Consider the following 22,332-nt stretch of genomic DNA (forward strand, 5'->3'; position numbering starts at 1 on the left):
ACGCCCGGGACGGCACTGGGGCCACGGCGCTGGGTGTCGCTGCCGACCTGGGCCGCCGGCAGGTACGTCTCGGCCCGGGCCCCGCGTGATCGTGCGGGTGGTGGGGAGGGGCCAGGCACCAGGGCCCTGAGTGCCGCCCTGCCGTCACTCCCCTTGGTAACCAGCTCTTGGAAGCCCAGGGAGGGCGCTGGGCCGGCAGCACCAAATATTTATTGGGCGCTGGCCGTGGGCCTGAGTCCAGCCGGGCCCCGGGCGGTGCAGAGGGGCCACAGGCGGCTCAGGACCATTAGGGGGCAAGTGCGGTCTCCAAGTAGAGACCTAGCAGGTGCCATAGGCGGCACCAAATAAGGAAGCAGTGTGGAGAAAGGGGGCGCTGAGGGCAGCTGAGCACTGTGTGGACCGCCCAGGCCAGCCCTGCCCCTGCCCCCTTCTCTTCTAGGACATGGAGGTGCTACTTGAGCATGGGGCCGACTCAAGCCTCAAGGACAGGCACGGCCGCTCTGCACTCCACAGGGCTGCTGCCGGTGGACATCTGCTCGCCGTCCAACTGCTGGCCGCCTGGGGAGCAGACGTGGACGCTCGGGACACGTTGGGCCTCACCCCCCTGCACCACGCTGCCCGGGGAGGCCACATGGAGGTCGCCGGCCACCTCCTGGCCAGGGGCGCGAAGGTCGACGCTGCTGGCTGGCTCCACGTGACCCCCCTGCATCTTGCCGTGGAGCGCGGCCATGGCTCCACCGCAGAGCTTTTGCTGAGCCGGGGGGCCAGCCCCACCCAGAGGACACAGTGGGGGGAGGTGGCCCAGGATCTGGGGCCTGCCGTCTCCACAGCCTGCCGTGGAGAGCAGGAGGTGCCCCATGGGCCCCAGGGCTGCAGGGCCAGAGCAGGACCAGAGGCTGCAAGCTCCCACGGCCTTCAGGGCGTGCAGGCTCCTCTCTGCTGGTCTGAGGCTGCCTGCCAGGGTGCACGGGAGAACACCCCAGAGGTTCCTGGAGAAGAAGGAAGCAGTGGCTGGAGCCCGAGCAAGAAGCGTGTGGCTGACCTGGAACTATTCCAGACTCCCAGGGCCACGTCAGCCCTGTAGCTTCAGCCCTGTGCACGCTCTTTGGCGGAGAGACTGAGTCGTGGCCACAGAACTGACCAAAACCCAATGGGTTCCTGTTTGTGCGTCCCCCATCGGGGTGTCAGCCTCGGTGCTCCCCCCGGGCACACCGGCACTCTTACTGTGTTTCCTTAGATTCGGTATTTGTCTCTTGGCACCCACTCACTAATGACAGGGCCAGTTGTCCTCCTCTCCCCTGCTGTCCCGACCCATGCCCTGAACGGCTGCCTTCTCTCACGTGCCCAGCTGACATCCCCCTGCCCGAAGTCACCCAGGGCCAGGCCTGCCTCTGTGCACCAAGGCCCACTGGATTATCAAACAAACCAATCAGAAGCTGTTTCCCTGCCCTGCCCTGCCTTTCCTGCGGGAACCCCAATAAAGGCCTGAGCCTTCCCCGGGCCCCTGCTCTTACCACCCGATCGACACTGCTGTTTCTGCCTGTGTCCCTGTGGGGCGTGGTGTGCCCTCCCCTCAGGAAATGTAAGGCATAAAAATCTGCTTTCAGGAGCTTCCCTCGTGGTGCAGTGGTTAGGAATCCGCCTGCCAATGCAGGGGACACAGCTTTGAGCCCTGGTCCGGGAAGATCCCACATGCCGTGGAGCAACTAAGCTCGTGCGCCACAACTACTGAGGCTGCGCTCTAGAGCCTGCAAGCCACAACTACTGAAGCCCATGCACCACAACTACTGAACCCATGCGCCTAGAGCCCGTGCTCCGCAACAAGAGAAGCCACCGCAATGAGAGGCCCGTGCACCGCAACGAAGAGCAGGCCCCGCTCGCCACAACTAGAGAGAGCCCCTGTGCGCGGCAACGAAGACCCAACGCAGCCAAAAAATACCCGCTTTCAGTAGCTTTAGCCTCTCCCTGTCATCACTCAGCCATCTCTGTAAATTAAAAACCCTGCAGTGCGACAGATACAGAGTGACAGTTGTCTCTGATTGTCCACACCTGCATCCTCATAGAAAATCAATGTCCTTAGATTTTTCTGGAAGAACAGCTTTAGAGGACAGATTTCATCTTTTGAAAGTGAGAGCCGTCTTGCTAAATTAGCGACTGTCCGGGGACCCTGGGAGCACTTGGATTTTACCCCCAAGACAACGGAAGCCTTTGGGGAGCGTGAGCTCACGTGACATGGTCTTTCTGGCTCACGGGGCCTGCAAGTGCAGGGTGAACTGTAACTGGGAGGAGGAAACCCGGGAGACCAGTGAGACGGTGACGGCATAGCAGTGGGGGCGGGAGAAACAGGCAGAATTGGGACAGTTCTGTGGGCACAGCCCTCTGGACCTGCTGATGGTTGGATGTGGGGAGGGGCAGGGAAAGGGAGACATAACAATGACTCCTGGCGCGGCCTGGGCCCGAGGTGGAGGGGTGGGTGGGAGAGCAGATGCACAGGAGACGAGAATGGGGCAAAGATGAGGCCTGGAGTGACATCTCTGGAGTCCTCAGAGTAAGGGTGGGTTTTCTTTGTTTTGTTTTTGGATTTTTGGGGGCGCGCCGAGTGGCCTGTGGGACCTGCGGGATCTTAGTTCCCCAACCAGGGATCAAACCCGAGTCCTCTGCAGTGGAAGCGTGGAGTCTGAACCACTGGACCACCAGGGAAGTCCCGGGGTGGTTTTTAAAGCTGCAGGATGGACCTCCAGCCAGCCTCCAGCACAGCCTGCGGACTCGACCTCAGAGCACACCCACAGCCCGACTGCCTCTCACCTCCCCCGCTGCATCCACCATGTCCAGGCCACTGTCAGCCTTGCCTGGAATGCTGCCGTAACCAGGCCAGCCCCCAGCCTAACTGTTCTTCTCGCCTGATCCCTTGACTCCCAAGGGGCTGTTCTCAGAATAGTAGCCATAATCCTGTTCACTGTCCTGCGCAATCCCCCAGTGGCTCCCTTTCACAGAGTGTAGACCAAATGTGGTGTACGGTGTTGTTCGCAGATGCCTCAGCGACCTGGCCCATTGCACGTGCTTCTACCTCAACATCTGCTGACAGGGGAGCCTGTGATGACTCCCAAAGTATTTCACTACAAACTATGTATTAGTTCAAACGTAAATGCGGTGGAGAAACCTGGCAAACAATACTGTAACCAAATGGTCAAAGCTGACATCACCCGTGTTGGGACAAGCTGCCATCGTGGCCTCCTGGTGCCACGCACCGAGAAAGACACAATATAATTTCTGAAGTATTCTGCTACAAATGTGTAACCTGATTCTAATCACGAGGAAACATCAAACTCAAATTGAGAGGCACTCTACAAAGTAAGTAGCCTGTACTCTTTAAGAATGCCAAGGTCAAGAAAGACAAAGAAAGGCTGAGGGACTGTTCCAGATTAACCCTGAAAGTTAGACATAAGAACTCCACGCACTGCATGATCCTGGACAGGGAAAAAAGCGGTAAGAATATGTGACAGAACTGGAATGCAGACTGTGGACCTGACGGCAGTATTGCATTAATGTTGAATTTCCTGATTTTGATCCTTGCGCTGGGATTTGTAAGAGAATGTCCTTGTTCTTAGGAAATACACAGTGAAGTATTTAGCTATCTCCAACTTCCCTTCAAATGGACCAGAAGAATACCCCAATAATGTGCTTATAAACATTTACGGAGGGCTTCCTTGGTGGCACAGTGGTTAAGAATACGCCTGCCAATGCAGGGGACACGGGGTCGAGCCCTGGTCCGGGAAGATCCCACATGCTGTGGAGCAACTAAGCACGTGCGCTACTGAGCCTGCGGTCTAGAGCCCGCGAGCCTCAGCTACTGAAGCCCGTGAGCCACAACTACTGAAGCCCGCGCGCCTAGAGTCCGTGCTCCACAACAAGAAAAACCACCTCAACGAGAAGCCCACGCACCGCAACAAAGACCCAGTGCAGCCTAAATAAATAAATAACTTCATTAAAAAAATAAAGTGCACAGCTCCGCGGCGTAAGAGGACCAGGCCCCTCGGTGGGACGCAGCGCTTCTCCGCTCCACCGGACGCCACCCCCGGCCGTCCGCCCTCCAGCTGCCGGTGAGGGGGGGGCTGGGGGGGCGGGATCCTTTCCTCCACCGCCTAGGCCCTGCCCAGCCCCGGCACCGCCCCCTGAGCTCGAGCATGCGCACAGGAGAGGGATAGCGGCGCGGACCCAGAGCGCACGCGCAGAGACCCGGAAGTTCCCCTGGGTGAGGGAAGAGCTGACCCGGAATCGCTGGGGAGGGGTGGCGACCGAGGTGCGACGCTCACCTTGGTGAGCAGAGGCGCGGGCTGCGGGCGCCATGGTCTTCCTCACGGCGCAGCTCTGGCTGCGGAATCGCATCACCGACCGCTACTGGCGGGTCCAGGAGGTGCTGAAGCACGCGCGGGTGAGTGTGCCGTGCGCCCCGCGCCCCCGTCTGGCCCGGCGCGCGCGGGTCCCGCCGACCGCCTCCTCTCCCGTTTCTTGACCAGCACTTCCGGGGGAGGAAGAATCGGTGCTACCGGCTGGCCGTCAGGGCTGTGACGCGAGCGTTCGTGCAGTGCACCCGAGCCCGCAGGCTGAAGAAGAGGAACCTGCGGACGGTAAGCGCGGCCCGCTCGGTCTCGCCCCGCTGCCCCAGCCCTCCCGAACCCGCGGGGCCTCGCGGCCGCAGGTGCACCGCGCCCGGCGAGCCGCTCCTGTGCACGCGGTTCGCGCGCAGCCCCGTTGGCACCGGCTAGGCCCGATGCGGTGTGCGGGTGTCGGGGGCGCGAGGGTGGCAGCGGGTCCGGCGCGGCAGCCTCACACGGAACCTGCTGGACAGATGCACGCAGAACTTCCCCAGCCCGGCTTCCCCTGCAGCGCTCAGATCTCTCGCAAGGCCTGGAGCGGACGCCGCTGCCCCGCCAGCCTGGCCCTTCTCGAGGCCCCTGCCTCCTCCCCTCCAGGCCTTCACCTCCCTGAAGCTTCCACCTGGACCCTTGCTACGCCCAGAGCTGTGTCTGCCCCAGAATCTCTTGCTCATCTTTGTATCCTGCCTCGGCGCCTAAAGATGTGTGTGGAGTTAATGCTTTGCAGCCGGCATTTGGATAAAGAGCACCAGCTTTTGCTAACTGTTCTTTATACTTCAGCCTGAATAGGACACTGACTTTTGTATTTGCTCTTACAAAAAAAACCTTTTAGTCCAGTGACAACCTTCGTTGAGAGATGTGGATGTAACATACAGCTGGTTCTTAAGCATCTCAGTGTTTCTCATTTCAGCTCTGGATCAGTCGAGTTACAGCTGCTTCCCAGGAACACGGCCTGAAGTACCCAGCATTCATCCTCAACTTGATTAAGGTATGGTCGAGGATGTGGTCCTGCCGAGACGTTAAACGTCTTCATAACCCGTCCAGTTGTCGGGGTCCAGCAGCGCGGGCAGTGGAATGTTAGCAGCCCAACTTTGCTTTTGTTCTTGGAGTGGGGTTCTGGCGGGTTCGGGGACGCACCACACTGGCTCTGCCGCTGCCCCGCTGGTAGCACAATTGGTAATAGGGTATGTGGCACCAAGACATAAGCCCTGGTGTTGCCCCGTCAAGAGAAAGAGGTAGAAAAACTTGGCTTTAACTTTAAAGTTTAATTTCAAAGTTTTTACACTGAATGAATTCTGGTGAGGTAGCAGATCAAGTTGAATCATAGTCAAAAAGGAGGGAAACATCTTGGAGGGAATAAAGCAAGCATGTGCCACAGAACCTTGGTCACTTGCATCTGGTGAGTATGGTATTCCCTCTGCTTTTGTGTGCATTGACGTTTTTTCTTAAAAAGCTAGGGGGAATGGGTCCTTGTGCCAGGCCCTGTGTCTGGCACTTTACAAAGATCCTCGGGGTAAGTGTAGGTGCGACACCTCTGTTTTACTGATGGGGAACTAGGCTCAAAAGGAGAGGGACTCTGCCCACAGCACAGGGGTCCCAGGTGGTAGAACAGGACTGACTTCTCCTGCACAGCTGCCTTTAATGTCAGGAGACCATCCCCCGCTTCTTTCTGCACCCCAGACTCACTGGCACTGTCCATCCATTTTCTGTTGCTTCACTCGGTAGATGACTTTGGCTCTCTCATGTAATGAGCGCCCGGTTTTGATCTTAATTCCTCTGCTTGTGCCTCACACACCTTTTCTGTGTCTTATTTTTCATCGTTTGTGGAATGGAAATTGTGGTTTCCTCTTCCCATCTGCCTTAAAGGGTACCCCAGGCCAGAAGTCTGGCTGACAGCCCTTGGTTTCCCCCCCGCCCCCCGCCCCCCTTCTCCTCCCGTGTCCTGCTTGAACAGGACTCACCACTCCCTCTCCCCCACTGGAGCTCAAGTGGTGTGTGCTAAGGTGATTCAGATCACAGGGTGCTTAGCCGTGTTCCAAGTCTTCCTGTGTTTCACTGAAATGCATTTCTGATGCTGATACAGGCTCTAATTTTCTTCCCAGTGCCAGGTGGAGCTCAACAGGAAAGTACTTGCAGATCTAGCCATCTACGAACCAAAGACTTTTAAATCTTTGGCTGCTTTGGCCAAAAGGAGGCGACAGGAAGGATTTGCTGCTGCCTTGGGGGATGGGAAGGAGCCCGAAGGCATTTTCTCCAGGGTGGCACAGCACGTCTGAGGGGGATGCTGACACCCACTGACGGCCCTTTGAGGCTGAGCATCTTGGGAAAAGTTTCCTTCTTCCCCCATGTGATGATTATACTAAAATAGGGACTAAGAGTTATTTGTCAACAATGAGTAAGTTTGACTTGCATTTGTGTTAATTTACATTTCAGTAACAGGCCTGAGAGAAAAGGCCTTATCTGCCTCTCTTGGCACAGGTTCAGAAATCTCACATGGATTGTGTAAATAAAATATTTGTGTTCTTTGGCACAAACACCTTGGGTCGGCCCTGCCTGAGTGCCCGTGTGCTGGGTGGTAATTAGGGCAAGGCTTCCCCTAGGAACCCTAGATCCTCCTGCAGGCTGGGGGGTGGCAGCAGGCCCTGCTGGTGCTTGACCTCCCCCTTCCCCTCCTTGGGTTTCCAGCAGGGACTCCCTGGCGCAGCTCTTCAGCCACTGAGCGCTAGCTGGTTTCCCTCACTCCCCAGACCAGCAGGCAGGGTGGCTGTCCGGGTCCTGGGCTCGCCTTAGCCCCCGCAGGCGGGGTGACCATCAAATCACCTGGGGAGCCTTAATGTAAGGGTCTCGGCCCCTCCCCCAAATACCTGACTTCATTAGTTCTGGAGTCAAGCCCAGAAATCTCTGACAGGGGCCGCCTCACAGCAGGTCTACCAGCCCTGCTTCCCTTACAGCCCTGTCCTCCCCCTCTGACCGCTCCCACGCAGAGGTGTCCACCCTTCTCTTGGGCTGGAATGGAACTTATGTGCCCCTCCTGCTCAGGAACAGGGCCTCCCCTTGGCCTTCTCCAGGAGCCTCGTCTGCATTCTGAGCCCCTTCCAGCTCTGGCCTCCTGTCACTGGGTCTGTGAGCAGCTCTGCCACGCCCTGACAGCTCTCAGCAAAGCCGTCTCCTGGTCCCCAAGTCCAAGGGACACAGCCCTTGCCCCGGAGGACCATGCGCTCCCTTCCCTCCAGGACTGCCGTCCTTCCCCTCCTGTACACGCTCTGCTCTAGGAGAGCTCTTCAGGCCCACCAGAGCAGTCGCTGTCTGCTTGCTGATGACCCCTGTGTTTACCTGGCAATGCCCGCCTGACCGCACTCCGAACCCCCATGCTGGGCCCTGTGGCGATGCCGTCCCCCACCCTTTGCCAGCCCTGCCCTGGAAGTCACCCTCCTCAGACAACACCCATCTCCAGCTCAGTACAGAGCCGGTCAAATCTTTTCACTCTGCCCACTTTCCTCCATCCTCATGCGGGTGAACATCTCTTCCAGCTGCAATTACTGCTCTGGCTTCTTAAGAAGCCCTTGTCGCTGTGTCCAAACATGGCCACTGGACCAAGCACTTGGAGGCAGGTGCCTGAGTCCTGTTCTGCCATGCTGAGTGCAGTGCCTGACTATGCGCCTTGTCAGAAAATGGTTCATATTGTAAACAACAGGGTGGAGGATACAAAGAGCTCTCTGGCGTGGCGGACCAAGTTCTGTGCAAGATGCACTGCTGTGAAGGAGCTGCCTTCTCTTCGTTCATCTTGATAAAGGCAGGTGGGGACGTGGCAGACAACTGTGGGCTGTTCCTGGCACCCCTGCCCTGGCCACAGAACCAGGTTTCCCTTTGTGCTGTGGCCGTGTCCCTGGCTCCAGAGTCTGGCCCTGACTGTCTAGAGCCATCAGTTTTTCCCTTTCCTCTGGCCAATCACTGTTAGGGGATGGACAGGCAGCCCAGACAGGGCCCACAAGAAACAAGTTGTTTCCTGGAGTGTGCTGCTGTGGCCCGCAGAGAGGAAAGCTCCCTGAGCTGCCGGCTGGGGTAGGGGAGGTGGGGCACTGTAGCCATGTTGCCCACAGAGGTGAAGACAGGACACTGGCGCTTAGTTCGCACAGGTCTGAGCTGCAGGATCAAGTCTCAGCAGGAGTGAAGTCAATGGCAGCCACTGGGTTTGGGCAGGTTTGAGTTGGGTGCAATCACTGGCAGCTCCCAAGTGTTTGAACCTGCCCCCACCGAGGCTCCTACGCTGCAATCTCCTCTCCAACCTGCCCCCCACCCCAAGCTCCCCCTCACCCAGTCTTGCTTTTCCATCATCCTCACACAGGTTCTTTCACTGGTCCTGGTGAAAGTTTGGGATAACTGTTCAGCAACGGATAACTAGATAACTCAGATGCTGTCGCAGCTGAGGCGAGAGCAACACTGCTGTCAGCTGACGTAAAAACCACCAGAAGCTGGCGGTCACTAATCCCGAGAGCGCCTGATACAACAGATGAGGAAATGGAGGGTCAAACCCCTGGATGGCTCCCCGCTGTTGGCAGGATAAAGTCCAAGCCCCTTCCCATGGCCCCCGGGGCATCCCAACCTGGCTCCTTTCCTCCCAAACCTGGGGGAACTCATGCCTCTTGCAACTTTGTAGCTGCTGTGGCTTTGTAGAAACATCGAATTAAACGTTTACAGCTACCCTCTCTCTCCTTTCTGGACTCAGCTCTGAAGGCGAGAACTTTGGGAATCTGGCGTTAATACCTGTACCCCAAGACCTGGACTCAGTAAAGGCTAGAGAGTAACTGACCGCGCCGGCGGCCACAAATTAACTCAGGGAAACAGCATCTCGTTGCTGCTGTGTGTGGGCTGGGGGACAACTTACTAGCGCGTGCGCCCATCCTTTCAGGTCGGGGGCCTCGGAAAACTCCGACAGCTCCATTCAAGCCCTGAACCACATACCCGAAGGACGCAATCCAGGCGGAAGGAGAGCCGCCTCCCGGTCCCGCCGCGCGGGTCCTCGGGGCAGGGGGCGTCCCGCCTGGCCCTGCCCACGAGGGGTCGACCCCGGGCCCCCCAAGCTCCCCTCAGCACCCGCCGGACTCCTAAGGAGCCTGGGGCTGCGGTGGGAACCTAGAGAGCTCCCGGATCTTTGCACGTAGTGCACGGCCGAACCGGGGCGGTTAGCCCATAAAACATGCCCGGGGCTGGCACCTGCGACTAGTGCTTCCGGGTCGTGGCCGAGACCGCGGTCTAGCCCGGCGCCGCAGGGCCTCCTGGGTAACGAGCCCGCTCCCGCCCGTGTCGGGTTCCGGCGTCCGCCGCGCCGCTGACGGACAGGCGGCCAAGCCAATCGCAGCAAGGGAGCGCCGGGTGGCCCGCCGGTCGAACCAATGGCACGCGGCAGGGCGGGGCGGGGCGGTCGCGGCCGTAGTGCGTCTCGGGGAGCCGCCCTGTCGGGAAGGAGCCCAAGAGGGAGTCGGCGGCGCAAGATGGCGACGGCGACGGCGACGGCCGGGGCCGGGGCTCCGGGACCGGCGGCCCCCGCGGCAGCGGCCGGCACGACGGCCTCCGGGAGCACAGCTCCCGGGTCGCAGGGGGTGCTAATCGGGGACCGGCTGTACTCCGGGGTGCTCATCACTCTGGAGAACTGCCTCCTGCCGGACGACAAGCTCCGCTTCACGCCGTCCATGTCGAGTGGCCTCGACACTGACACGGAGACCGACCTCCGCGTGGTGGGCTGCGAGCTCATCCAGGCGGCCGGCATCCTGCTCCGCCTGCCGCAGGTGAGGGAGCGGCCGCGAGCCTCGGGCCGAGGTAACCGCCGCGCTGGCGCCGGGAAGGCTGCCGGCCCCTTTGTTGGCGGGGGGGCCTTATCCGGAGCCCACTCCGTGTCCCCGCCCGGCACCCGGGCGCAGCGCCGAGCCCCTCTTCGGACCCCGACCCCGCTCCTTATTCCCACCTGGCCCCGGGCCCACCGGCCGACCCAGGCCCAGGGAGTCCCCGCTGCCGCCCACCGGAGGTGATGAGAGAGGCGAGGCAGCGGGACGCGAAGAGCCTTTGTGGACGCGGAAGCATTTTAGTTTTTGATTCTTTGTTAGGAGTCTCGTGAAACCTAATAATTTAGCTTTGAGACCTTTGAATTGGGTTTTGAAAAGGATGGAACCTTTCTCTTGTGCAGGTTGCCATGGCTACCGGGCAGGTGTTGTTCCAGCGGTTCTTCTACACCAAGTCCTTTGTGAAGCATTCCATGGAGGTGAGGCTTCCTCCCGTCTTTCTTTACCCCAGAAACGTGTTGACAGGAAACCTGGGTTTGTTGCGTTGCCCGTTGCTCAGAGGAACGAGTACTTGTCTTCCAATTGCAGCGCTGTACTTGGGGGGTTGGGAAGCCCCCTGTACTGCAGAGGTTTTTTTTCCAAGTGGCCTTTTTCTCAGGGTGCACGGCTCTTAACCGCCGTTCTTCAGCTGTTGGAGACTGTCGTCCTTGGAACAAACATCTCTGTGTTGCATCGCTTACGTTTCAGCACGTGTCAATGGCCTGTGTTCACTTGGCCTCCAAGATAGAAGAGGCTCCAAGACGGATACGGGACGTCATCAACGTGTTTCATCGCCTTCGACACCTGAGAGAGAAAAAGTGAGTTTTTATCAGACCTGTCGTACATATCCGTCTCTGTTTTCACGGCTATTCCGTTACATTAACGTTTCTGAAACAAGGTTTAGGGGGTGAGGTTTTAAACCTGTGCCCAGGAGGAGGCGTGGTGCCTGTGGCGGGGGTGGGGGGGTGTACCCAACAGATGCTGTTTAATCAGTGAAGGAACCACAGTCAGGAGGACGGGGCGCTGTGGCTGTAGTTTGGCCGTGGCCTTGGTTTCGTGGTTTGCCCACGTCAGCCTGAATGCTCTAGAGCTGGGTTCTCAACCTCAGCACTGTTTACATTTTGGGCTGGATGATTCTTTGCTGTGGGGACTGTCCTGTGCGTTGCAGGATATTTAGAAGCATCCTTGGCCCAGGCTTCCCAACGCTCCAGCTAATGGAGGGCCTTTGTAAAATGCAGCAGCCTTGGCTGTTTAAATGCCGTGCTTCTGTTGGTGTTTTGGTTTTCCCTTCATCCTCAATACATCTGCTTGTATCTTGAGGCGGATGGACGGCATGGAGTCCTTGGGCCATGAGATCTTGAGACCCTCCACTCTGTTCAGGTGGCGTTTATCATCCGTAAAGAAAACAGGGAGAGGGTCATTGAGGTGAGGTCAGCGCTGGGGTTTGAGGAAAACTGTGGTTTTGTTAGTTACAGGAAGCAAACTTCCTGACTCTGTATCTGTTGAGATTGTCACTGTTTGGGGGTAACCGTGGGATTTGATAGGCTTTGTTTTATTTGAGCCTTATGCAGATCGTGTGCTTTGTATTTGTAGAAAACCTGTGCCTCTACTGTTGGATCAAGATTACGTTAACTTAAAGAATCAAATTATAAAGGCAGAAAGGCGAGTTCTCAAAGAGTTGGGTTTCTGCGTCCATGTGAAGCACCCTCACAAGGTGGGTATGAGGCCCAGCTGCCACGTGAGTCCACCAGAGTCATTGCTTCATTCTCACCTAGATCGGAAACTGAAAAGGATTAAATGTGTCCCTGATTTGGTTTTCCAGTTTTTATCTATAATTGGAAAATAACTGTTTTCTTATTAGCTTTCTTGTATCACGTTTATTTTAATAGTATGTTTCTAAAAGTTTTGGAAATTGCATCTTTTGAGCTTTCAAAAACGGTGATGAACTTGTAAAAATGAAATCTGTCAGTTTACTTTTTCTTTCTCAACAGCTGTTTTTCTAAAGCTGCTTTAGTAATAACCTTATTTTCTTTTATGGGGGAATTGGAAGAATTCTGAACCCTTTATTTGGAGATGAATGAAAGCTATTTTGCACTGTGTATCAGTTGAGCATACGATACCATGTATATCTTCTATGTTACACTCAAACGTGAAGAGTGCTATTTTCATCTCTGTTTCCATCCTTTTTTTACTCGGGGTTTCCTCATATCTTCTCTTGTTTGATTTTCTGGTATTAGTTCAGAATCTCGGTAGATTACTCACCACACGTTTAAGAGCTTTTTCTTCATTTGCTGAAAGTATTTTCACACCACGTTTTGTATACGTTGGTGACTGGGGTACAGAAATGTTCGGGGCAGGCTAATCTCACTGGTGGAAAGTGTGTCGAAGACGAGAATGAGCATCAGCCCTGTTCCGGCCGAGACAGACTTGGGTGCAGCTAGGTTCTCACGCGCGTTCGTGGCACCTGGCTGCAGAAGCAGGGAGCGGGCGCGTCGGCAAGAGCTCCCCTCCAGCTGAGCTGTGCACGGGGCATGTGACCGGGAGCCACCCCTGGGATCTAGGACGAGGCCCTTATTTGCTGCATGGATGCCCTCAAGATCTGAATTCTGGGTTCTCAAGGTGCTCGATAATAATTGCCTGACCCATATCTTCCAGATAATCGTTATGTACCTTCAGGTGTTAGAGTGTGAGCGTAACCGACACCTGGTCCAGACCTCATGGTGAGTTGGCCTTCCTTGTTTTATGAGACCAGCCAGGGCAGTGCAGGAGTTTGTTGATTTGAGGCACTTGGGCAGTGGGTAGTCGGTCCCATGACTTGGTTGTGGGCTGGAGTTGTCTGAGTGCCCAGTGTTCCTGCCATGTAAATTCCAGCCAGACTCCCCAGATATCAGGCACTGGTGGAACGGTAAGGTGGCCCATACCCGCCCTGCCCCTGGAGGAGAGCAGTCACTGGGCTGCCCTTTGGGGGCTATGGACTTGGCACGTCGGGGTCTTTCCCTCAGCTGCCAGTGTGGACTTAGAGGTTCACGGTAGCGTGAACTTGCTTCTGACTGCCTCAAGGGAATCCTGTGGGAGGAAGAGGGGGTGTAAAGCCTTCCTACAATCTGGGGACTGATTTTAACAATGCATTTGCTAGAAGTGAAGCCTGAAGTAACAGTTCAGAGCTGGGTGCTTTCCCACAGAGTGAAGTGTGTAAGGGTCATATTTTTGCTGCCTGAATTGTCTGGTGCTGTGCTGTGTCTAATGGAGAACCTATTTTGACTTTTCTTTTCTGTACTCTTTCAATCAAAGGGTAGCCTCTGAGGGTAAGTGACTAAGACTTCTCCTCTCCTGTCCAAGCGCTTCGGTGCAGGGACAGCGGCCGTCCTCAGCCAATCCAGTGCAGGCTCTCCGCCGAAGGCTGGCTCTAGATGGTGGTATGCGCACGATAGTCTAGTGCTGGCCCACTGCTGCTGTGGTTCTCTGACGATTGTGCTTCTTGTTAATCCTCTGTCGTGCTTGGTAATTGTATTGATTAGAGTTGATAACTGTCTTGCCATGAATTTTGTCCATTTGAAACTGCTCTACCTGTGCGATAAAGATGCAGTACCTTCTCTTTAAAAAAATGGGAAGCTGTGAGAACTGGCTGGTGGGAGTTCAGACAAGTGTGGGATGGTGTTTTTATTGCTGAAAGCCCTAGAGTTGCTTTTTCAGCACTAAGTGTTGACACAGTCTAGTAAAAGGTGTGCATCTTTAAATCATTCCATGGACACTTTTTATATTGTGACTTATTTCAAAAATAGCAGTTAAGTTTAAATATATGTTTTGAGGACTTCATTTGTATTTTTTTAGGACCTAAGAGTAAACGGTTTAATAACATTATCACTATCTGAGTACTAAAGTTTTTCTTACTAGAACCAAAAAAGTTACTGACGGTTATGTTTATCAAATGTTTGAACCGTTTACTTGCAACTCTCGGGACATGTGGCCTTGGCTCCATCACACAGGCTTTTCCTTGGTCCCCTCTGGGTGCCTGGAGCGAGAGCTTCAGAGCCAGGTGCTGCTAGTGGGCAGATGGAGAATTTATCACTGAGGAATTTCTCCGTGGGTTTGTAGGTCACCTTCTCCAGGATTTTGGGCAGAGATAACCAGGGTGGGGGGTGCATCAGTCAGACCCCAGCACGACTTGGCTCCCCTCTGGATGGAGCCTGGTACCATGGGGGGATGTTACGAGCACTAAATACGTGACCTGTGCAACTGTTTTCTTGTGAAATTAGTCTTTTGTTCTTGCAATGTTGATAAAGTTAAGGTGAGATCTGATTTTTGGTCTATTAAATCTTAGAGAAATATATCTAAATGAAAATGTTGAAAATGTAGCCAATGTCAAAACTCTTTAATTTTTTTAAAAGTGCAAATGTTTTGTATTTTTATATCTTCTAAAATGTGATAAAGTTTTTTAAATGTCCTGATTGTGATGAAACTTGTAGTATTTTGTTGCTTTTATGTGATTTTATGAATGTTCATTTTAAGACTCCTTGTTGAAATGGGACAGTTTGGAAACGGTTCTTTGATAAGCCTGAGAAGAGGATTTCCCTTGGGGCACTGAGCCCTCTGCATGATGTTCCCATACACCCAAGGGCGTTTTCCCCCCTTTTCAAGTGGACTGCCCGTGTGGAAGAAGCCACGCCGTGAGCACCTCTCCCCGGAAAAGGAGTGCAAGAGGACGACTTGTCTCAGAAAGGCCCTCGCAGGCTTTGTGCTGAGCCCATTCATTTGAGTTTGCATGTTTCTCTGCACTATGGATTTTGAGCATTTAGGTTTCCTTAATCAGATATGTTGAACTGCCACAGTAGACATCTTTCCGAGGCACTGTGTTTTGCATGAGAGCAGGCCAAAGGTTGAGAGGGAAAAGTAAAGTTAAAGTCGGTTCTCTTTCATAGCAACACGTATCGTCTGACATTCAGCCAGCTTTAAAAATTTTTTTCAGTTATTTCCCTGTCTTCCTGTCGTGTATTCAGAAGAAGCAGCTAGAACGTTTCTCCATGAACTTGTGAGATTCACAGGACTGTCTAGCTCTAAGTCCTGGCAGTAGACTTACTTAGTGGAGCAGTGACTTGACTTAGACAGTGCAGACAGGTGGTGTGGGCATTGCCACGGGTGTTGCAATTCTTCCTGCATCTGCTTTTCAGGAACTACATGAATGACAGCCTTCGCACAGACGTTTTTGTGAGGTTCCAGCCTGAGAGCATCGCCTGTGCCTGCATCTATCTTGCTGCCCGGACGCTGGAGGTCAGTGCCGGGCCACCCCGGGGGATTCACCGACCCCAGTGAACTTCTACATATTGTGCTTCAAATTATGCTCATTGGAGCCAGTAAAAAGCCTACATGCTGGTGACCGGCAGGCTTGTTTTTATTGCCCTGAGAATCTTGTCAGCAATGAAGAAAAGTATAACAGTGATTACTTTTTTGTGTTTACAGATCCCTTTGCCCAATCGTCCCCATTGGTTTCTTTTGTTTGGAGCAACTGAAGAAGAAATTCAAGAAATCTGCTTAAAAATTCTGCAGCTATATACTCGGAAAAAGGTTTTGTGTCTTTTCACGTCACGTGTTCCTCTGTGTTTGACTGGAAGCATCTGGTCTGAATCCTGCACTCTGGCTTTTCTAGGTTGACCTGACCCACCTGGAAGGTGAAGTGGAGAAGCGCAGGTACGCCCTTGACGAGGCAAAGGCACAAGCCAAGGGCCTGTTGCCCGGCGGCACCCAGGTGCTGGACAGCGCGTCGCGGTTCTCACCTGCCCCCAAGCCGGGTGAGCGTCAGGGCGCGCGTGTGCTCCTCTCAGGGGTGGCCCTCTCCTCCAGATTTCTCTTAGAATCACGTCTGCAGCTAGTCTGAGCACTCTGGGGGGCTCCTAGGAAGTCTGTTTTTCTGTTTTCATTAGGAAGGGGTATGGACAGGCTCCTGAAATGGCTGTTTACCCAGTCTAGCCAAATAGTTTGTCTTTAATGAAAATCTCATAAATCTGGAGCAGTAGATCATGTTGTCATATTCTAGAGTTAGGTGTGACGCCTTTCCCCGGTCCTGGAGGAGCGGGACGGGTGACCTTCCTGCGTCTGGTGGTTCGAAGCCCGGCGGGGAGCAGGGAGTCACGGTCGGCAGCGGCAGTCCTGTGGGAGAGGCCCCACCTTGCTTGGCTGACCCGTTTCTCAGCAGAACAGCTGTCGGGTTGTAACTTCTCATACTTGATTCTAGCGGAATCCCCCAAGGAAGGCCAAGGAGACAAGCCTTCCCCACTCTCTGTGAAGAATGCCCGGAGGAAAGTGGAGGGCGTGAAGAGAGCCAAGGCCGACAGCCCGGTGAACGGGTGAGTGTCCACGTGCCCCGACAGGCCGCTGGGGTTGGCTGCAAAGACGTGGGGTCTGAAACTCTGCTCTCCGCCCTGTTCTCAGCTTGCCGAGGGGGCGAGGGGCTCGAAGTCGGAGTGGGAGTCACGAGCAGAGTTACTCCAGGTCCCCGTCGCCATCCGCTTCTCCTAAGAGAAGGTGTGTGCCGCTCGGGGCACTTGGGGCTGCACCTGGCAGGGTGGGTGTCTTCCCTGGGAGGTGGTGTGGCCTCTCCTCAGGACAGTTGCTCCTGACCCAGAGGTGGGCGGGGTGGGCGGTCACCCACCCAGTGGTCTCCTTCACAGGAAAAGCGACAGCGGCTCTACCTCTGGCGGGTCCAAGTCACAGAGCCGCTCACGGAGCCGGAGTGACTCCCCACCCAGACAGGCCCATCGGGGCGCTCCCTACAAAGGCTCCAAGGTAAGGAGCTACCGGAGGTCCAAGGACTGCAAGTACTCTGCCCAGAAGCCACACAAGTCTCGGAGCCGGAGCTCGTCCCGCTCTCGGAGCCGCTCACGGGAACGGGCGGATAATTCTGGAAAATACAAGAAGAAAAGTCATTACTGTAGAGACCAGCGACGGGAGCGTTCTCGCTCTTACGAGCGAGCGGGCCATCGCTACGAGCGGGACCACCCCGGGCACAGCAGGCACCGGAGGTGAGGGCAGGCTCCCTGAAGGTCTGCCCTTCGGCCCTCGGCATGCTCACCTCGGCCACTGGCCCTGGGGCGTGACTCTTTCTGGAAATGGTTGTTGACTCGGGACTGTGTGATGAATTTGGAGATGGAATGGAGAGGCCAGCAAGCCGCCCTTTAGTGTGGCCCGGGCCCAGCTCACCCCGCCCGCCTCAGCAGCCGCCCTGCTGGTTGCAAAGGCGGGGTGCGCACCTCCCAGTGGCGTGGCTTGGTGCTACGACAGGCTGTCTCTTCACTTCCATACCGATACTCAATTACGTTAAACCAAGAAAATGACTTTTCGAACCTTTGCCTATATTAGGTTGTACTTACGTACGTATTTTGCAATGTTTCACTATGAGAAAATGGCCTTAACAGCCCCTCACTCTGTCCACGTTGTAAATAAACATGTTTAATACAAGTTAAAGCTATATACAAAAACTCAGAACTTGAATTCTGTCAGCTTAAAACTTGTGTAGAGAATTCTGATTTTTTAAATGTGAAGGTATTTAGATCTGTGTTGAAAGTCGTATATTTTTATCTGTGCGATGCTGAGTGCAGGCCACCGGCTCCTAAATAGAGAAGTTTCCTATATATACGTTTTATGTGGTTAAATAAACACAATTCTCTCTACTCAGGATATTTGGAAAGTTAAAGGGTTTGTGGTCTGTCAGCGTGCTTGCCGGCTCCCGCGCACAGCCGGCAGTGCCTGTTCTAGTGGCGCGTCTGTGCTGCCGTCTCTCATCTCATTAAAGCGTCGGGTTTTGTATTGAGTTTTGTGCACCTGCTCTTCTGTGAGGGTCTGTGAGGAGTCGGGGCTGTCTGCTGCTGGTGGGGTAGAGGGAGGGTTTGAAAAGGACATAATGGTCTGGAGTCCCCTAGTGCCTGAGGGACATTGGTTTGTAATGCGCTTTTGTCAGGTTTTGTCAGGCTGGCGGCAGCCAGGAACAAGGACCCCAGAGGAGCATCACCCAGGTGGGGTCCTCCGTCAGAGTGGGTGGCGGGCGAGTAGACAGGGTGGTGGTGAAGGTGAGCAGGGTGGGCGTCGGGCCTGTCTCTGGGTGCTGCGTGTGCTCTGTGCAGATCGAGGGCTGTTGGGCCTGTCCTGCGCCCCGTGTTGGCTCTCCCCAGACCAGCACTGCTGTGCGGGTGGGAGGCGTGGCCTTCCTGGAGCCAGTGGGCCTGGAGAAAGGTGCTCGAAGTCAGTACAGCCAAGAAGGTGTGAAAGCGGCAGGGTCAGTGCCCAGGGTGCAGGTGGCTCACTCTTATGATCAAACCACAAAAGCCTGGGGAGGCCGTGCAGCTGGAGGGAGGGGTGGGCTCCAGGACGTGTTCAGAGACCTTCCGACCTGGGAACCGGAAGCAGTCCCTTGGGCAGAAGGGTGTCCTCTGGTGACTCAGTTACGGAGCTGGGCCGGGAGCCTACGGTTTCTGCCTTCCTACTGGCCTATCGTCCACTCCCTGCTTAGACAGGTTGGGGCCTGGGGGTGTCCAGGCCTGGCCATTTCGTGCCTAAGACTCAGTGGAAGCAAGCAAGCCTCCCAGTAGAGCCAATGAGACTCCCCACATCCCAGTGCCAGCAGGAGCCCCCCGCACGTCCATTCTTGAGATCCTGCCATCCTAGCCAACCTCAGCGAGGACAACGGAGCCTTTCTGGCCCAGATGGGTGAAGTGGTGCCCTCGGAGCCCCCTACCCTGAGGAGCAACGCTGGGTCTTAGCCAAACACCATGCTCCACGGAGGCTGCTTTTGGTTTTCGGACAAAAACTTCCCATGGGCACAGGATGGGAGCTTGTTTGCTTTGAGGAAGGAAAAAACACTCCACCTATGCAAAAAGCGTTAGACGCGGGGCCTCCTCCGCTTATCCAGACTGGCAGAGAGAGGAGGCTGCAAGCCAAAGGGATGGGGCGGCGGGTCCAAGACCCCCGAGTCCTTCCTGACGGCGCCCCGACTCTGCCCCCAACGCCCGGCACGGCACTCCTGGCACCCGGGCTGCAGAAGCCCGGGCCGAGCCGCCGTCACCTGTCTGCCAGCTTCCCTCCCATCCTCGGGAGGAGGGCTCGGGGGTGGACGCCACGCCCCGCAGACCCGGCAGCTCCGGTTCTTCGCCTCCGGCCCCAGCAGCCGCAGTATCTCGGGCCACTTCCGTCGCCCTTGCAAACCCTATTTCCGTCGACAGGATAACGTCCCTTCCGCAGTCCCGAAACGCCACTTCCGGCCTCCCGGGACAACGGGCCCCTGACCCATGGGGGGGGCGACGGGAGTTTGGGCCACGCAGGCGCAGAGGGCCCCCCGGGGTTGTGGGAAATGTAGTTTTCTAGCCTCCGCAAGGGACAGGCGGAGCCGGCGAGCCGTGGGAGGAGCTGGGGCGGGGCGCGGGGGGGGCGGCTCCTCCGGCCGGAAACCGTCGCTTTCTGGGCCGGGTGGGACCTGCACCGACGCGGAGCGGGGCGCCGGCCGTAGGAACCAGCGGGCGGCCCACGCGGGCTGGGGGCCAGTTTAGGTACGGACCGGAAGTGCCTTAGCGCGGCGGCTGAATGGCCAGCTGAGACTACCGGTTGCGTCTGGGAAGAGTCAGCGTGAGGTAGAGGCGTGTGGGCTCCAGGGACGGCGGAGGCGACCGCGGTCGGCTGGGGCTCGGGGCCTAAGACCCGAGCGTCGACACCACCCGCGCGGTGGGCGCCTCGGGGTAAAACTAGGTTCAGGGAGTCAGTACCTGCCCAGAGTCGCGCAGCTGGGGAGCGGCGGAGGGTTTGAGGGAGGGAGCCGTGCTCGAAGCAGCGTGCTCGTGGTGGGATAGGGTGGTGAGGGAGACGGGGTGCGGGAATCAGGGCGAGACCGGAGTCCCCGGAGTGACCTAGGCGTGCACCTGTGTTCCAGCTCGGCTGAGTGCCTGGGGCCGCCGCCAAGCACAGACCATGTTCATGGTGCGCCTGACTTCCCAGCTGCTCAGGGCTGTTCCCCGGGCAGGTGAGAGGCCCCGTGGGGGCAGATGGGCGGGAGGCGCACCTGGGTTAGGAACGTGGCGTCAGCAGCTCAGTTCCCCCCGCTGCAGTTCACCAGCGGGAGGCGGGGCCCGGCCACAAACTACCTCGTAAACGTCCAGATTTCACAGAGGGGAAGTCTGGGCCTGAGAATGTCAGCTCCCCAGGCCCGGTGGCCCTGCATAGGTCGTGTAGCCCCACGAGCGGTAACTAACTGGGCCATCTTGTCTCCTGCAGGTTGCAGTGGGCCTTGGCCTGTCTGCGGAGTGTTGGGCAGGCATGCCTGCAGGCCTCGTTACAGCATGCAACCAATAGGCCCAAGTGGGGTTGCCTCCCTCCCTGACCGGCGGGTCCACATGGAGCTTGAGGAGATGCTGGTCCCCAGGAAGATGTCTGTCAGCCCCCTGGAGAGCTGGCTGACCGTTCGCTACCTCCTGCCCAGACTGGACGCTGGGGCCCCAGGGACTGTGTCTCCAGCCCAAGTCTATGAGTGTCCGCCCAGCCGGGTGGGGGAAGGGGTCGAGCAGGGGGGTAAGGAGGTCTGGGACGCACCCCAGATACAGTGCAGAAACGTGCTCAAGATCCGCCGGCGGAAAATGAATCATCACAAGTACCGCAAGCTGGTCAAGAGGACCCGGTTCCTGCGGCGGAAAGTCAGGGAGGGCCGCCTGAGACGGAAGCAGGTGAGCGCGGGCCCTCGGTCCAGAGCTGGGCAGGGTGGTTGAGGTGCGTGGCTGTGCCGCAGACCTGTTGGTGCTCCCTCCCTCTGCCCTCGCAGATGAGGTTCGAGAGAGACCTGAGGCGCATCTGGCTGAAGGCGGGCCTGAAGGAAGCCCCCGCAGGCTGGCAGACCCCCAAGATCTACCTGAAGGGCCAATGAGTCTCGTGTGTCCCTCCCCCAGCCCTGTCACTGCTGATGACCCATTGTAATAAATATTCAGAGAACCTAGTCATTCTTGCTGGCCTGGACCCTCTTCTGCCTGGGGTGAGCTGTCTTGGGGTTGAGGCTGGCGCCAGCGTCTGCTGTTACAGGAGACACAAGGGCCCTGGGTGGCAGATTGGCGGTCCCTTCCCCGAGCTGGCCCTTGTCCTGGTGCCAGGGCTGCAGGAGTGACAGCCTGGCTTTTCACGAACTGGTGCATGGGGACAGCTGAGGAGAGTCCCAGCCCTGCCCCTGAGGAGCACGCAGATGGGAACTGTGCCAAGGGGACCAGCTTGGAGGTTAGGGAGTGCCCCGATGGCGGTGGTGATGTGGTTAGGGTACACGGTTGACTCTCTGCAGTCGAAATACCCGAGCAGAGCTCATAGTCAGCGCTCCTCTGTGGTGCCAGGTTCAACCAACTGTGCGGCGTGTGGTGCTGTGAGACCTATTTACTGGGAAAAAAAACACGCGTGCGGCTGGACCCGCACAGTTGAGGGGGCAGAGAGGGCCTCACTGGGGAGACGGGGAGGGGAGGCAGGAAAGGGCCTCAGAGATGATGGGTGGGGTCCTTCAGGCCCTGCTACCTGGGCCTCAAGTGCAGTCCCCTGCTCAGCTGCAGCTGGGGACCCGTGGCCTGCTGTGAGCTCCTTGGCCTCTGCCACTTTCTGGGGCCCTGAAGGGGGGTGGCGAAGGGCTCACCAGGAAGGGATGGCCCACTCTGGAAGGTTCAGGGGTGGGCTGGCTGAGGAAGGGGTGCCGTTTATGGAGCTGGGGAAGCGTAGAGCCTTAGTGTGAGCTGGTGGTCCTCAGAAATCCCAGGTTTCTCCTGCGTGGAGGGGAACGTGTTGTCGCTAATAGTGAGGGGCCCCTGGGCCTCTGTACCCAGGCCTGGGGGGCTGGACTGCAGGCGGAGGAGCCCGGTCAGAGTCCGTGAGTGCAGGTGAGGCTCGTTCTCATCCTCAGCGTCTGCCCGGCTCCCGATACTGGGTTCAAGGAGGGGAAGGTGGGTACGTCTCTCCTGAGCCCCGGAGTGGCGTCTGCGAGGGACACAGTTCTGTTGCTGATGCCCCCGTCCCGCTTCACACCAGGGCGGTGTGGTCTCCTCGTGTTTTGTCAGAGTTGCGTCTGTGGCCCGGGTTGGGTTCCCTGCAGGTTTAGCAGATCTGGGGGCAGGGGGTGTGCTTGGACACGGGCTTCCCAGCAT

General features: G+C 56.7%; 4 protein-coding genes across 13 annotated transcripts in view; all 4 read left to right on the forward strand.

Moving 5' to 3' along the window:
* Window positions 1-1,084, forward strand: part of ANKRD65 (ankyrin repeat domain 65) — a 3,715-nt gene extending 2,631 nt beyond the window's left edge. Inside the window, exons 3-4 of the mRNA XM_024760258.1 lie at window positions 2-62; window positions 440-1,084. Of these exons, the coding sequence (XP_024616026.1) occupies window positions 2-62; window positions 440-1,084 (706 nt within the window). The remainder of the gene's footprint in view (window position 1; window positions 63-439) is intronic.
* Window positions 1,085-4,272: 3,188 nt separating this feature from the next.
* MRPL20 (mitochondrial ribosomal protein L20) lies at window positions 4,273-6,912 on the forward strand. Its single transcript, XM_024760337.1, has 4 exons — window positions 4,273-4,432; window positions 4,518-4,628; window positions 5,287-5,364; window positions 6,479-6,912. Exons 1-4 carry the CDS (start codon window positions 4,346-4,348, stop codon window positions 6,650-6,652), a joined length of 450 nt encoding a protein of 149 aa, XP_024616105.1. The 5' UTR covers window positions 4,273-4,345; the 3' UTR covers window positions 6,653-6,912.
* Window positions 6,913-9,815: 2,903 nt separating this feature from the next.
* CCNL2 (cyclin L2) lies at window positions 9,816-17,863 on the forward strand. 6 transcript variants are annotated; one of them, XM_024760274.1, is made up of 11 exons: window positions 9,819-10,162; window positions 10,558-10,632; window positions 10,901-11,010; window positions 11,786-11,906; window positions 12,848-12,912; window positions 15,361-15,460; window positions 15,650-15,754; window positions 15,837-15,978; window positions 16,422-16,533; window positions 16,619-16,711; window positions 16,858-17,863. In XM_024760274.1, the coding sequence occupies exons 1-11, from the start codon at window positions 9,869-9,871 to the stop codon at window positions 17,210-17,212; spliced, it is 1,572 nt and encodes a 523-aa protein (XP_024616042.1). In that variant the 5' UTR covers window positions 9,819-9,868; the 3' UTR covers window positions 17,213-17,863. The 6 variants fall into 6 exon arrangements, 5 of the variants coding, with proteins under 5 accessions (XP_024616046.1, XP_024616042.1, XP_024616043.1 ...); XM_024760275.1 differs by having other exon boundaries at window positions 10,115-10,162; window positions 10,812-11,010; window positions 16,858-17,861; XR_003005271.1 differs by lacking the exons at window positions 15,650-15,754; window positions 15,837-15,978; window positions 16,422-16,533; window positions 16,619-16,711; window positions 16,858-17,863 and adding an exon at window positions 13,484-13,608 and having other exon boundaries at window positions 9,816-10,162; window positions 15,361-15,446.
* Window positions 17,864-19,641: 1,778 nt separating this feature from the next.
* Window positions 19,642-21,175, forward strand: AURKAIP1 (aurora kinase A interacting protein 1). 5 transcript variants are annotated; one of them, XM_024760332.1, is made up of 4 exons: window positions 19,642-19,725; window positions 20,103-20,192; window positions 20,444-20,889; window positions 20,985-21,175. In XM_024760332.1, the coding sequence occupies exons 2-4, from the start codon at window positions 20,141-20,143 to the stop codon at window positions 21,084-21,086; spliced, it is 600 nt and encodes a 199-aa protein (XP_024616100.1). In that variant the 5' UTR covers window positions 19,642-19,725; window positions 20,103-20,140; the 3' UTR covers window positions 21,087-21,175. The 5 variants fall into 5 exon arrangements, with proteins under 5 accessions (XP_024616100.1, XP_024616098.1, XP_024616101.1 ...); XM_024760330.1 differs by lacking the exon at window positions 19,642-19,725 and adding an exon at window positions 19,733-19,806; XM_024760331.1 differs by lacking the exon at window positions 19,642-19,725 and adding an exon at window positions 19,769-19,897.
* Window positions 21,176-22,332: the final 1,157 nt, after the last annotated feature.

This window comes from Neophocaena asiaeorientalis, unplaced genomic scaffold (assembly GCF_003031525.2).
Source record: "Neophocaena asiaeorientalis asiaeorientalis breed wild unplaced genomic scaffold, Neophocaena_asiaeorientalis_V1.1 scaffold489, whole genome shotgun sequence".
Taxonomy (NCBI): domain Eukaryota; kingdom Metazoa; phylum Chordata; class Mammalia; order Artiodactyla; family Phocoenidae; genus Neophocaena; species Neophocaena asiaeorientalis.